At 36.2% G+C, this 16,581-nt stretch overlaps 1 protein-coding gene across 21 annotated transcripts in view; it reads right to left on the bottom strand.

Annotated features, from left to right (window-relative positions):
- The window catches only part of NRG1 (neuregulin 1), a 1,136,418-nt gene that overhangs the window by 26,118 nt on the left and 1,093,719 nt on the right, over positions 1-16,581 (bottom strand). For all 21 annotated transcript variants that reach the window (XM_031935857.1, XM_031935858.1, XM_031935850.1 and 18 more), the window contains one exon: positions 14,216-14,345. Coding sequence is in view for 19 of the 21 variants with exons in the window: in XM_031935850.1 (XP_031791710.1) it covers positions 14,216-14,345 (130 nt within the window). In the remaining 2 variants the exon portion in view is untranslated. The remainder of the gene's footprint in view (positions 1-14,215; positions 14,346-16,581) is intronic.

Raw genomic sequence — 16,581 nt, 5'->3', positions numbered from 1 at the left:
TGTCTCTTATCAATAAATTATCTTGAGCTTTTTCTTTTATATACTTATTTCAATTTTGTATTCATTTCATGGGTGTTTTATGTTACAAGTTAAGTCATTAAACAATAGAAGTCAAGTACTTTCACATTATAATGATTTTTGACAAGAAAAACTACATTCCCTCTTTTTTAAGAAGATATTACAAATAAACTCTTGTTTTTAATGTTCAAAGATACTAGAAACAGATTTTTATCAAGACAAATTTCACTTAATTGTATTATCCCAAATCAAAGATAAATACATTTTAAAATTTAGATCAGTTATTCTTATGCAGAAGTACTTAATACATGTCATTTTGCATTTAAGGTAAAACTGTTTTTAAAACTGTATAAAAGTTACATGTTATTCACTCCTATATATTTACCTATCAGCATTCTAGAATCTCGATACAATATTGTTCTTAAGGTCATGCAATGGGGCTGTGCTTAAATATGGAAGTTCTTTATAATTGCCATTTTTTGTTGCTGTTACTCTAATAACTAAAGCATTTTAAATAGGATTGATTTTACCAGTATCATCCTCGAATAAAAAGGGCCACTGAAAGGTTCTAGGAAGCAATATACTTACAGATAGAAAGTCCCTCATTTTGAATCCTCAACATCCATCGTCATAATTATTATTAATAGTTCATCTATACAGCAACCATCATGCAAAGAGCCTAAGTTAGCTCTGGTAGCTCACACCTAGTGATTTTTACACAACCCTTTTCTCTACAGAGTAAATAAGAATACATACTATATTTTTGGCATCAAAGAGATATGAACAAAACTGTACTTTGTTACCAATATAGGGTAACCAATATAGGGAAACCAATTTGGTTTCCCTTCAAGCCAAATCACCAAATGACTTGGTATATGTAATTCTCCTACTTTATGAAAATGGCCTGCGAGATAAAATACTAGCAGTTCCAGATTTTTTGCCTTGTGAATATGTATTTAAGCTTAAACAACAAACATCTTATATTGACATGGCTCTTTTAAACTCTTGGAAACACCTTCATATAAATAAACTGATGATTTTTGTTTAGAATATTTTCACTGCAGGGAGTAGAAGAAGAGCTACCTAGAGAAATGTATCAATAAGAAATATAAGCTTGGCCGGGCGCGGTGGCTCACGCCTGTAATTTTAGCACTTTGGGAGGCTGAGGTGGGCAGATCACAAGGTAAGGAGTTTGAGACCAGCCTGGCCAACATGGCGAAACCCTGTCTCTACTAAAAATACAAAAAATAGCCAGGTGTGGTGGCGGGCACCTGTAATCCCAGCTACTCAGGAGGCTGAGGCAGGAGAATCACTTGAACCCGGAAGGCAGAGATTGCAGTGAGCTGAGATCGCACCATTGCACTCCAACCTGGGCAACAAGAGCAAGACCCTGTCTCAAAGAAAAAAAAAAAAAAGAGGTTGGGTCATTTCTCAAAAAGACGCCATTTCTTCACATTCTTATTGAATGTATGTAAGAAAAAATACATGGGAACGTTTTTTCATATAACTTATTTGACAAATTCATTTCTGAAGTAAATGGGGTTTTTATTTGTTTCTCAACCAGGACTGTAAGTTCATATAGACAAACGCTGTAATTAAAGCAGGTGTTTCCAGAGTTAATGATGTATTCAATAATCATCATTTCATCCTGCTTCTTTGCATTCTTGATAAAAGTTAACATTCTCATATTGAGCACACAATAATTCACTTGTTTCTAACAAAAGAACATGGTGTAAGATATGTAAACATGCTGTGTGTGTGTGTGTATGTGTAAGAGAGAAACACACACACACCACACAGTCACTCAGGGCAGGAAATGCCCCTATGTAAGTAAGAATCATGAAATTAACAAATAGCTGAGGAATCACGAGTTCCTTAGGAGAAGGAAGGCATTTATAAGGAAATTGTCATTAGGCATCTTATAATTAGTTCTATGATCAGAGGGCACAGGACAACTACGTAAAGTGAGTCAGAAATCCTACCCAATCAATTTTCTAATTATTATGAATTTCTAACATGATGTTTCCTAGGAAGCTAGCATGAGATGATGGCTTATCTCTATCATAAAATCATATGGAAAACTGGGTATAGTGACACTAGAACTACTTGAGGTATGCAAGTCATTTTTTGGAATTACCAGCTACTTCTCGACCAGAACTATCCTTTTGCTAGTATTTATCTTCATTTGGGAGATGAATTTTCTCATCATTGTTTCTTAGTGTTATAAGACCCTGTTATTACTCAGAACTGACAGCATCAGCATCTCCTAGGAGCATGTTAGCGTAAACGCAGGCCATAGCCCAGAACTATTGAATGAGAATCTTCATTTTAACAAAATCCCTAAGAGATGTGGCTGTAGATTAAAGTTCAAGATGTAAGGTACCCTGAACTGGGAAAAGGGAAGCAAAGGCCGTCTTTCGGCACTGTGGTATCTTGCTGTTTGGCCATGGACAAGCTATTTGGCTGTACCGGGCCTCATTGTAATTAAGTGATTATCAAAGACCTCTTTTTCCACTAAGGTTCTGGGAAACAATACTTATCCTAACACATGGAATCACTGCTAGAAAACCCCAACATCATTTCTTCTGAATGCATTACCAGTCAGGGACGATAGAACTCAAGAACTTCTAAAAATCCTTTTTGATAAAATGGATTTTTAAGACAATTGTTGAGGTAAAACAAATTGCAAGTGCCTAAGCAACTCAAGTGTTCAGCAAGAAAAGGATGTAGCCTTCAGAGACATCTAAATTTGTTGCCAAATGAGATGGAAGGGAAAAGCAGAAACTGAGATAGTTTCTGCATAAGCAAACTGCACACTGCATTGATTGTGTAGAGAAAGCACATGCAAATGAAAACCCAGTTGATCTATAAGCTCTGTGAAACTCTATGGAATTACTTCTAACAGACTAGGGAGACTGGCTTCTGATACATTTCTATTATCAACATTGTATGTTAAACATTAAATCCATCACTTTCCTGGAAGATAAGAATAATAGTAAATCAAAGCTGATTTTGAACAATAAGCTTTGGCATGAGTTTGAGCAAATTCCAAGAATTTTATGTCTGAGAATAATCTAAGGATCTGAATAACAAGTACTTGTTGTAGCTTTAAATATATATGTGTGTGTGTGTGTGTATGTGTGTGCGTCTGTGTGTGTGTGTATATATATATATGTATATACCATTTGTTTCATTAATCAGTAATATTAGAAGATGGAAATCAGGGTTTTAAAAAATTTTAGTATTTGCTCTTAATATGATCATGTTTGTTCTATATTTGTTATTAATGGAGTGAAAATTCACAGTTTTTTTTCTGAACCTAGGCATCACTCTTTCCCTGCCCTCCACCTCCCCATCACCCACTCCTATGCTCTGGGGAGAATTCTCTCCTTGGCTCTTGCATTGCATTGCACCCTATCCTGACCTCGTTCACTGCACTTATCTGTATTGTGATGATCTGTGACACACTGATCACATCCTGTCAGTGATCACATTCTGATCATTTTGTATCTCTCATGCCTAGCACAGTGCCTGGCTCATAATGGGCTCTCACAAAATGTCTGTGAAAATGAACTTTAGATCAGACCACAGTGTCTGTACCTGATCAACAATTTTATCAAACAAAACTTTCAGACAGGGTGTGGTGGCTAACACCTGTAATCCCAGCACTTTGGGAAGCCAAGGTGGGCTGATCACTTGAGGCCAGGAGTTCGGGGCCAGCCTGGCCAACATGGTGACTGTCTCTATCAAAAATACAAAAATTAGCTGGGCATGGTGGCGGGCACCTGTAATCCCAGCTACTTGGGAAGCTGAGGCAGGAGAATTGCTTGAACCTGGGAGGCGGAGGTTGCAGTGAGCAGAGACTGTGACACTGCACACCAGCCTGGGTGAAAGAACAAGACTCCATCTCAACAAAAAAAAAAAAAAAAAAGAAAGATTTTCATACAGTTAATTGATTTGCCAAGCACAGGTCAATCTTGAACATCTGTCTGTTATTTTTATAGTTTATGATACACTCTCCTCTGTGGACTCCCAGATTTTTTTTTTATTTTAATTTTTTGAGACAGAGTCTTGCTCTGTCACCCAGGCTGGAGTACAGTGGCAAGATCTTGGCTCATTGAAATCTCCACCTCCCAGATTCAAGCAATTCTCCTGCCTCAGTCTCCCAATAGCTGAGATTACAGGCATGCACCACCACACCCAGCTAATTTTTATATTTTCAGTAGAGATGGGGTTTCGCCATGTTGGTCAGGCAGATGTCAAACTCCTGACCTCAGGTGACCTGCCTGCCTTGGCCTCCCAAAGTGCTGGGATTACAGGCATGAGCTGCCGTGCCTGCCCTCAAATAATTTTTACAGAAACTCCCAGTATCCTTCTCACAGACTCCTTCCCGCAAATAAAATCCTTTAACATAATGTTTGCAGTTTTAAGTCTGTTATCTTGAAATTAAATACCGTTAGTGAAATACCGGTTTACTTCAGATTCAATAAAGCAGTGCATTCTTCTAACCAAACTTCTGCCCAGCACCAGTATAATAAAAACTGTGGTTAATAATAACTTCAATACCTTCAATATCCTGATATGCTTACTATGTAATCAATCATAGATGCATAGATTTTGAAATAAATTTAATGCTTGGTTTATTTTTTATATTTCAATTGAATAAATTATTTTCCATTTTTTCTTGGTGGAGAGTCTAGACATATTCAGAGATATTCACGGACCCCAAGAAACTTCTGGCTAGGGTTCGTTAATTTTATAAACCACATATTTATGGTCAATTTATAAACCATCCTTAGACATCCTTTCTCTTTATTTCTCAGCTTCATTTTCATCAAACCCTCCCTTGATCAGGAACAAGAAGAAAAAAAATACAGCTGCTCTTTCCTTTCTCTCTAGTCATCACTCCACAGTGAAATATTGGGACAATTTAAAAAATACTGTGTGAAAAAATGAAAAGTCCCTGTTATCTGTCTGCTTTTCCTCAATATTAGCTGTGGTATTTGAAATTATTTGATGTCTATGTTTACAAATATTAAATGATGGAAATGTCAACACATCTCTATCAAGGAATATTGGTGAGTAAGCATCAGACACCAAGGTCTTTGCTCTCTCTCTTTGTAAACTCGAGGTGGCAGTGTCTACGCCAGCTCCAACTGTGCTGGTCTGTTTTCCTACAGTATTGTGTTGCAAACACGGACTTTTCTCACCTCTTAGCCAGCTCAGCATTCTGTCTAGAACTCGCCCACTCACTGGCTGAGTATCTGTGTTGTAGATTATTCTTTCCCAAATGTATTGTTACTATTAGTCTGCATTTTTCCAAGATGAACCTCATTCTGTTATCTACCTTTAAGTGAAGTTTCTCGAGGTTTGTATATGCTTTTCTAATTTGTGTTTTAGTGTTCTTTCTAGCATCATCTGCAAAAGACATTTATTTCCCCAAAGGACTGCCCTCTTTAACATCATTAAAGAAAATATTAAATATAAAATGTTCCAGTAATGTTTCCTTCAGATCCAACCTCTGTCTCCCCACCACTGTTCAGACAGTATATATCCTCCATTTTCTTTTTAATGATAATCTGGGGACTAGTTTCCAATCCATGAGATAAGAGGATACATAGAGTGGCCACACTAGACTCATGGGTAAATGCTGAGAAAAAAACAAAACACAACAAAAACCTAAGTTGTCCTGGCTTTTCAAATGTTGTTTTTCAATGTCCAGGACATACAATCCCAATAATGAGGGTGGCAGTGTTTGTGAATTAACTTCTTGTTTGAACCTTGGTGCCCTTCCCAAATCTCTGTTTGCACAGCTTGCTCTGAAATGCTCATCTGCAGACTAAAACTCTTGCCCATGTTTACTCTACATGATGAATCCTTAAGTTGGGAGTCAAACAATTTCATCGGATATGGGATCAATCTACATCCCATACATCTCCATGTCATTGTGACACAATGACATATCGACTGCTAATTTGTGGTTTGGTTTTCCTCTCTGGAGGAAGTTTCCCTGTCTTGTCAAACAGCTTAGGGGTTCTGAGGGGCTTTATAGCTCTATCCACTTCACCAGCCTCATTCTGTGATAAAACATCTAAATATTCACTTTTTCCTTAAACCGTTCAATATAAATATTTCAAAATTGTGTATTCGTTTTCCTGTAAATTGACAATTTGTACTTGTATATATTTATGGGGTAGAAAATGATATTATGATTTATGAATACAACGTGGAATAATTAAATCAATCTAGCTAAAATATTCATCCACTATTCACAATGGCCAAGTTATAAAATCCACTATTCACAATAGCCAAGTTATAAAAAATCCACTATTCACCATAGCCAAGTTATAAAATCAACATAAGTGTTCACCAACAGATGAATGGACTAAGAAAATGTGGTATATATGCACAATGAAATATTTTAAATTGACTCTGTATACATCTCAAGAGTATGACTGCATACTCCTTTTTTATTCTTTTTTCCACGGAGCAGAGTCAGCCTCTGACTAGGTCTTTCATTGTACCTTCCCTTAGCTCACTTAATACCCTTCATAGCACTTGGCAAACCTGTGATTTATAATTCAATTAATTATATGAAACATGATGGTTACTTGCAGTAGCCTACAGACTCCATCAGGCAAAGACCAGTATGGTTTTGTTCACTACTTTATAAGTAGCATGAGCACAGAGCCTGTCTCACAGGAGCTCAATAAATGTATATAGCTGCCCAGCTGATTTTTATAAGAGAGGAACGAAGCTATTCAGAACACTTAGCCAATATACCTGATTTTAGGCAAAACTACACCTGAACTGAATCCTATAAATACTAAAGAATTTTCTTCAACTCTACCTCGGTGATTTAAAGGCTAAATGAGTTAATAAATTCCTCATAAGCACTAGTAGGATTCTAGATACATGAGGACATGAGAGAAATAGAAGACACAGTTGTCTGAAGAGCGCATTATGTAGAGCCACATGAGTCCCACCACTTGCTCTCACAAATACTGTCTGTATCTGTTAAATATTACAACATTCAAGAACAGAGAAGTATTACAGGCAAGTGTAACACTGATTCTCAAGAAAGAACACTTCTAGGCTGGGATTGGAGTTAGCAGTGTGTTCTTATGGACGGGAAGTTCTAACCCAGTATATATCCTGTTTATTTCTTCCAAATTTCTCTTTCTGCAGCCATGATGATGAGACTGCAGGACACAACTATGAGTTTGTACCGTTGTCCCCTTGTTTAATTATGTTAATCCAGCTTCTAATACATATTACAAAAGTTACTATCATCAGCATCATTATGTCAGTATTTTATAAAATATTAACCTTAGCTAGTGCCTTTGATGTCTTTGACTTTTTTCTTCCCATCTTACTTAGTCCCTAGACTTCTTCTAGCCTGTATGGAAGACTCGCTTCCCTAAACATCTGCTATGTCTATGGTGCCACTCTCCTGCTCCAGAAGTTACTATGACTCCCTACTAGCTATTAATATATCCAAAGTCCTCTGCTGGACCTTCAGAGGTCATTAAGTGGCTCCACTGTTTAACTTAGTTCTTTATTTCGTTCATTTGCTTGTTTTACTTCCTAGAATTAGGCTGCATGTTACCGTGTCTCAGAGAAAGAATTCTTACAACCACAATGCCTTCCTGGTATAAAGGAAAGACTCTATAAATGATCATTATATTTAAAAAGTCTTCATTAACTTATTTCAGTCTTTTCTTTAAATTTGTATTACCTTAATAGCATTGTACCATTTGGCATATATTCACTTATTGATTTTCTATTTTAGCAATTTCATTTTCTTAAACAGACTGAGTTCCCAGAGATCAGACACCATTCCTTACATTTTCTCTGTGTTCTAAAAAATGCCTGGCAAATAGCTGTTCTATAAACAAATGCTAACCCATTTATGCCTAGTGTTCCATTATTGGAACACTAAGCATGTGGGAGTTTTTAATATCCTACTGCTCAAGGTCATCACCAAGGTCTGATTGCAAAAATTTAAAAAATTGCGACCTCAGGCATAATGTGATAAATGTTTCATTTACATAATATATATTATCAAATAAATATATGTGATAAATATTTCATTTATCAAACTTAATGTATTATATTTGTTGTGATTTTGTCTCCTATGGTTATGTTTTTCACACCTGTCTCTTATAATAATGTCTAATATAATAAGACCCTACATGGCTTCATAAACGTTCATTATACAAAATTATAAAAGTCTATGTTTATAGATACCTTCCATCTTTCCAAATTAAGTTCATTTTTTGTTGTTTTTACATTATAAGGAAACTAACGATCAGCAATATTAAATGATCTATCAAAGAAAAGTTCTAAAGATAGCTGGTGGTCCCAACAAACCAAATAAAACTGCTACTCTGAAATAAAGACTCAGAAATTAAACATGGGCCAGGCATGGTGGCTCATGCCTGTAATTTCAGCACTTTGGGAGGCCAAGGTGGGTGGATCACCTGAAGTCAGGAGTTCGAGGCCAGCCTGACCAACATGGTGAAACCCCATCTCTACTAAATACAAAAAATTAGCTGGGCATGGTAGTGCATGCCTGTAACCCCTGCTACTTGGGAGGCTGAAGCAGAAGAATTGCTTGAACCTGGGAGGCAGAGGTTTCAGTGAGCTGAGACTGCACCAATGCACTCCAGCCTGGGCAACAAGAGCGAAACTCCGTCTCAAAAAAAAAAAAAAAAAAAAAAAAAAAAAAAAGAAATTAAACATGATAACACAGTCTGTTAAAACAGGTGTATATATTTTTCCAATGTCTACTAGAGAATGTAATACTACCATTTACTTTTTATTATAAGGAAAAATAAATTTTGCTTCCCCAGAGTTAAAAGTACTTTAGCAGAAATGAACTCATTTAATTTCACTGACTCCCTGGGAAGAAATTTGGAGAACATATTAACTTCATGTTATAAATAAATTTATTGTCCAGAGAGTTGAAGTGAAAGGACATAAGACTGTTCACCAAAATTGGTAGTTTAAAACTCTAATCCCCTCCAGATGAAGGCACATCTGTCCACTGGACAACATTTTGGACTTACAAGCACAGCCTGATATAAAATAATTTTTCGATTAAAAAAAATTACATCACATCTTCCAAAGTACTTCTCCACTGAAACTGTTCAGAAGAACAGATATACAAAAATAAAGAAAAGATGCAAGAGGAAAATTGGACAATTTCATGTTCGATTTCATGTATCTTGTTTCTTTGAACCACAGGACCACATAAAGCATCAGAGGGTACAAAATGGAATGATTCTTTTCTCATCTTTATATAATCTGGAATAGTAACTATTTTTTCCACAGAATAAATTTTAAATTACTGTAAAGAAAAAAATATAAAAGATGAGAACTATCACTGAAATTGCCACACAATCCCCAGGAGGAGGTCCAAGCAATCCGGAAACCTCTCCTCAGAGAAGTGTTTCACTGCTAATATGTTTAATCCATTTGAAACACCTTGTTCTAAGCAAAGAGACAAAGGAGACTTGTTGTAAAATCTTCTACTTCAACTCCCAAGAAGACAACAGCAGATTAGGTGACCAGAGAGACTGCTTGGAAACTTCCAGGCTTGTGGTGTTTCTGAGTCATGTCTTTAGTCAGGGATAAAGCTGATTTTCAATGACGTGGCTCAAGCCTCAGCAATGCTTAGCTCTAGACAGATAGACCATATGGAAACTATGAACTGGCTTCATAGACAGGACCGTGATGAGCCAATGCAGTATTTTTATGTCTTCTGTTTCTATTCAAGTGGTCTAGTGAACAATGTATTATCATAAGACCTAGTATAATATGTCTGTGTTTAAATTCTCAGTAGTGATTATTTTTAGTGCTATAGATGTTTTACATACAGGATTTTTAAAAAGAAAAAGTTTCATTTAACAAGTAAGGTTTGAAATATTTTGGATGTGAAATATACTCTCCAATCTTCCCTCAAGATTCTGGCTTGCTTTAATGTATGAATAAAGTCACCATCCCAAAGGAGGGGGAAGTTATCAAAATCATAGATGTCAGAGATTTTCTTTCTGATAAGATCCAGTAATAATTTAAAACACTTACCTAAAAGATCCTAATTACAAAAAAAAAAAAAAAAAGGTATAATTTTCTTAGAACTAGAAGGCAAGAATGATCCACTAGACAATTAGGGAGGATGCAGTGTTCATTCAAGGCTTGGGGCTTTAATAATTATTAGAAGAGTAACAAATGTTTCACTTCAAGATTTTTAAAATATAGCAAGTTTTCAATTCTGGATTAGGCTTAAGATTTAATGAGAAACTGTGCTGAGTGAAGAAAAATTACAGTTGTTGGCACAATATTAAAATGAAAAAACTGAACAGCACTAACGTGATTGCATGTTTTGTGTTGGACATGGGAGGGCTAAAGAATAGCTGAAATTAATATGTGGAAAAGAACTGCCCTGGTTCCTTAGAGGTATGCAAAACTATCACATGCACTCACTCAGTTTGTAAATCTTTGCAAAGCGATGATGAAAAATGATGACATTTCATTACTATAATTAAAATATAGTGGTCTCAGATGCTTTTCTGAAGAAGTAAAAATATGAAACATAGATAATATGGGTACATTGTTTAAAAAGGAGATGAATTTAAGGAAGTATAATTTAAATGTTTTTTCAAGAAGATTTATTAAAATACAATTATGCTGTATGCTTAAGATTAGGAAAAAATAACAAGGTTTCCCCATATAACAAACGAACCTCATATTTTATAGATTATACTTCTCAGCTTCTGGCATTTTCTATTTTGATCAGAGAAAATCTTACAGATTACAAACCTGGTTCATCCCAATTTGCTATGATAAATATGGGGATGTCTTATATTTGTGCTGTATTCACAGCAAGTCAGCAGAACTAAAGACTAAATCAGACAGATTTTTATTCTGCTGCAAGCATATAGATTTGAATATTTTAATGATCAAGAAGTGAATCTCTAAGATTATTTTTTAAATAATAAACAGTCATATGAGATAATTCAGATCTAAAAGGAATAATCTTTTCTACATACTCTTTTTTATTTTATTTATTTATTTTTTTGAGATGGAGTCTGGCTCTGTTGCCCAGGCTGGAGTGCAGTGGCCGGATCTCAGCTCACTGCAAGCTCCGCCTCCCAGGTTTACACCATTCTCCTGCCTCAGCCTCCAGAGTAGCTGGGACTACAGGTGCCCACCACCTCGCCCGGCTAGTTTTTTGTATTTTTTTTAGTAGAGACGGGGTTTCAACGTGTTAGCCAGGATGGTCTCGATCTCCTGACCTCGTGATCCGCCCATCTCGGCCTCCCAAAGTGCTGGGATTACAGGCTTGAGCCACCGTGCCCGGCCTATTTTTATTTTATTTATTAATTTTTTTTTTTGACAGTCTTACTCTGTCACCAAGGCTGGAGTGCAGTGGCATGATCTTGGCTCATTGCAGGCTCAACCTTCTGGGCTCAAGTGTTCCTTCCACCTTAGCCTCCCGAATAGTTGGGACTACAGGTGCATGCCACCACGCCTGGCTAATTGTTTTTCTGTATTTTTTGTAGCAATGGTGTTTTGCCACATTGTCCAGGTTGGTCTCAAACTCCTGGGCTCAAGTGATCCGCCTGCCTCGGCCTCTTAAAGTGCTGAGATTATAGGCATGCACCTGGCCTCATACTCGTATTTCATCTTGCTTTAATATTTTTGCAAGACTTTTACCTATCATCATTTCACTTTGGCTTTTAAAAATTATTTATTTCTGTAAAAGAGATGTTTGGTAATTGAGATTAGAATTCTACTGTTCCGGCTCCAAGTCTTTTATTCACTCTAACAGATTATATTTACTTTTACAAATTGTCTATCTTTGATAAAATCAGCTATACAGCCACCAAAACGTGTCTTGTTTTGGCACTGTATCTACTCTTTTCAGAGAAGAGCTTTTGAGTGCAAGAAAGGAGAAGTTCTGGAAGGTGCTTGTTCAGAGCCAAAGGTCCCATCAGGCACACTAGAGACACCTCCAATCTACCACAGCTCAGAGAGCAACAAAACATGGCCTACAAAATGGCATTTTCGATCGTTGCTTTTTTGCCTTTAAAACATACGTTTTTTAAGATGCACTTCCTTACTTATAAACATAATTAAGATTTTACTAGAATTGGCACTAAATATTTATATAGTATTTCTGTGATGTAAAAGGGACATGTCCTTGTTCACTATTTCTGGTGCCTTTTTCTTTTTTTTTCTGAGACGGAGTCTCGCTCTGTCGCCCAGGCTGGAGTGCAGTGGCCGGATCTCAGCTCACTGCAAGCTCCGCCTCCCGGGTTTACGCCATTCTCCTGCCTCAGCCTCCCGAGTAGCTGGGACTACAGGCGCCCGCCAAATCGCCCAGCTAGTTTTTTGTATTTTTTTAGTAGAGACGGGGTTTCACCGTGTTAGCCAGGATGATCTCGATCTCCTGACCTCGTGATCCGCCCGCCTCGGCCTCCCAAAGTGCTGGGATTACAGACTTGAGCCACCGCGCCCAGCCGCCTTTTTCATTTTGCTAATTGTCCCTATCAGTTCAATTGCCTCTCTAACAGACTTGTTCTTCCTTGTCAAGATTTAAGCCCCATGCCAATATTCTAGCAGAAAACAATTTTTATGACAAAATGGTTTTCCCTCCTTTAAAACAAGCATTGCTGCTTTAGAACAATGGCCTCACTGCGTGTTTTCAGCTGGGGACTGCTGGCAAAATTTATTAGATGTTCTATGCTACATTTTTTAAGGAACGACTTTTAAAATACCTTGCTCTTGGGATACAGCTATTGGTGAACAGCAAAATAAATGTGTATTTTCATCATTTCAATAAAACACTAAACATGTTTTTATGCCCACATCAAATTTTAAGTCCATATACCACATGTGGACAAAATACCAATAGTAGACTTAAAATGCATGGCAAAATAAATGTACTTTTTAATGAGTCCTATTAGTTTTTACTACAAGGTTTAAATATTTAATGTACTGAAACTATCACTATCTTATGCTGCCTTTTGAGAGAGAATACACTGGACACTTCTTTTTTTTTTTTTTTTTTTTTTTTTTCAGACGGAGTCTCACTCTGTCACCCAGGCTGAAGTGCAGTGGCGCAATCTGGGCTCACTGCAAGCTCCGCCTCCCGGGTTCGCGCCATTCTCCTGCCTCAGCCTCCTGAGCAGATGGGACCACAGGTGCCTGCCACCACGCCTGGCTAATTTTTTGTATTTTTAGTAGAGACAGGGTTTCACTGTATTAGCCAGGATGGTCTCCATCTCCTGACCAAATTAATGCCTTCCCTACTTGCCCATTAATATTTGCTATTATTCATTGAATGCCAGTTTTTTTTTTTTTTTTTCCAATTCCTTTATCTAGATTATTTATAATCTCTACAGAATTCTGTAAGAGTGCCTGCCTCGGCCACCCAAAGTGCTGGGATAACAGGCGTGAGCCACCGCACTGGGGCCTAAATTGGATACTTCTTAATGGTACATCACTCCTTCAGGTCATTGGAAAGAAAGTGCTATTCTAGATAGATCTATAGACAAATGAAAGAACACTGTTGTCACCCACAGGGATGCTACACACAATGTATTTCCAAATATATGCAATTTACTTTTTTCTCTTTTTTTTACTAGCGATATAAAACTAAACTTCATTTAAAAAATAGTTATGCAACAATAAGACAATCCCAAGTGTAAAAGATATATGTCAGTAAATAATCTTCTGCCCTTCTGCTTCTTTTTGTTGTCTTATTCATTTTGCAGGTGATCACTGGGACAAGAAAGCAACATTATCTTGCAGCTTAATTCATACATTGGATGTAAAAGTAGATATCAAAAGTTATAGGCCTCTGTGATATCTGCACATCTTTTCGAATAACAACAAGAAAAACCACAAGGAAAGCAATAATATAAATAACATGGCAAAAACAAACAAACAACAACAACAACAAAACAAAAAAACCTCACACACATTGAAAAGAGCAAAAAACAATTCTGGATATGACAGAGGAGTGATGACGAATGGTGTGAATGTTTTAAAACACTCTACATATAAAACAGCATTATTCAACATGATGCAACAAAACTGGAAAAACGCAACAATACATCATGGGACATAGAATCATCTGAAACAGGGAGTTATAGACATAAGCCACACACAGAATTTCTTTTCTTACTTGCACAAGTATCTCGAGGGGTTTGAAAGGTCTTTCACCATGAAGCACTCGCCTCCATTCACACAGAAAGTTTTCTCCTTCTCCGCGCATTTTACAAGATGGCTTGTCCCAGTGGTGGATGTAGATGTAGCTGAAGAGGAGAGAAAGGAGAAAGGTTAACATTGACCTTTTTTTTCCCCTTCTAAGCAGCCGTTAATCTGAAATAATCCTAAAAGGAAGAGTTCATGTAAGGTACAGATTTCACTACACTTGCAGACCTTACAAACAACAGCAAAGAAGTTAAGCAGTTTGTGGGTCTAATTACATAGAATCAAATTATAAAAGAGAGAATTATAGAGTTAACTAATTTTATAATAACTAAATAGGAAAAGGGGCTCAACATTTTTAAACCAATATCTTATCTTCCAGGTAGTTGGAAAAGAGAAGCTCTATTGTCATTAAGTAAAATACATTTCTCAGGAAGGTTCAAGGTAATAGTATAAAGTCATGTCAGTGCAGCTCAATTTAGACATCTATTTTTGATGGCAATTAATTGATAAATTTATTTTTGAAATGTTTCACATGCCTATTGACTATATTTTTTAGACATGATGCGTATATTGAAAAAAAAAAACACAAGTTGGCTTATTTGTTCCAAATGAAAACGTTACAGATTATTAGTCAGATACATATTAACATGCAGATTAGAATTCATTCTCTTCTAAATTTCTTTTCTACTAATTTCTTAGAGGAACATGGTTGAATGTCCAAATGTCATCATACTTTTAGGGAAACGGAAAGAGTCTAATATCACTGTAAATGTAGACTAAAACACTACAAAATATCTCCATTTAGAATGAGAGGTAGAAATATGTTTCAAGTTTGGTTTGCGACACCTTCATATAATGAACTTAACATTCACTTGTCAAATTTCACATTACATGAAAGTGGGTGCATGAATTATACAAGGCCAAACCTCTCAGCCCCAGGCCACCAGGGCATTTAGTACCAGGATGCTGCTTCTCATATCATTGGGAACACCATGGGCAATACTCAGTCCCAACCAAAAATAGTCTGATGTACACAATGTTTACCAATGATATTATCAGGATGAAAAGCAAAACCAGTAATATCAAGCCAGTGTAGATTCTAGATACTCTTTTAGGAAAAAAAAAAAAAACTATCTTTAGAGGCAATTTTTTTTCTTGTCTACTGATACATTCTTATGAATTTTTAATTCCTTGTCTGTCTTCCTTACTAATTTCTATTTTATTATTTGCATGTGAGTTTCATATGCCCTTGTTTACTTTTATGTGACCTGCCATATATTACTTTTCCATTTTCTTCTGCCTTTCCTGTTCATTTCCTTCGAAAGTCTACATTTTGTTGTGACACATAACCTAATTTTGTCTTCTTCCTTGCTTGATTTTTATTCTATCTGACTAGAATACTCAACATCTGATTATTCCATTTCTGAATTACTCATGGCCTTGTTTGCCTCTTATTATCCTGTCTAAGGCATGTTTTTTGACCTCTTTCATTGATCTCAGCATGGCTTTTTCAAATAACAGCAAAAGACACTCAAAACAACTTCGACTTTGGAGACAGATATGGTTCAAATCTTGTCTCCTACTGGCTTTGAATAAGTCACTTAACCACTCAGATGCTCAATATTCCCATCAAGAAAACAGGGGTAATGGCACTCTTACAGAATACTGTAGAGATTATAAATAATCTAGATAAAGGAATTGGCCAAAAAACAAACAAACAAACAAACAAAAAAAAAAAAAAAAACAAAAAAACTAGCACTCAATGAATAGCAGCAAATATTAACAGGCAAGTAGGGAAGGCTCTTAATTTGGGTATGTATCAATGAGAAAAAAAGCTTGACAATGGAAATCTGGGGACTTCAAAGATGTATGCTATTTATTTATTTTTTTAAAGGAGAACTTTATTCCTAAGGAGATGCATGTTATTCTGGAATCATTACTATGGATAAATAAGAATTGGACTAATTTTTTATTACTCCAACAAAAAGTTATTTTCAAAACACATTTCAAGGCATCTTTTCCAGGCCTACAAAGCAAACAAACTAAACAAAAGGAATAAGAAAGAATGAGTAGACAGGTGATTTTTACCATCAATTATCAGTTATACTTTAACATCTTCTTCAAGAAGAGGGGAAACACGATTTGCACTGTTTGGTCTGTAAAATCGTGGAGTACACAACATTTCTATATATCACACAGCATATAATTTTAACATAATATTATCCTTTCATGTGAAAAACTACTTATTTAGGTGCTATGTGTTAATATTTTCATCCATGGCAATTGCCTTTAAAAATATTGGAAGTTGGCTGGGTGCGGTGGATCACGCCTGTAATC

The sequence above is a fragment of the Piliocolobus tephrosceles genome, chromosome 7, assembly GCF_002776525.5.
Source record: "Piliocolobus tephrosceles isolate RC106 chromosome 7, ASM277652v3, whole genome shotgun sequence".
NCBI classification, from domain to species: Eukaryota; Metazoa; Chordata; class Mammalia; order Primates; family Cercopithecidae; genus Piliocolobus; species Piliocolobus tephrosceles.
The sequence above is the reverse complement of the archived record's forward strand: the minus strand, read 5'-3'. Positions and strand labels throughout refer to the sequence as shown.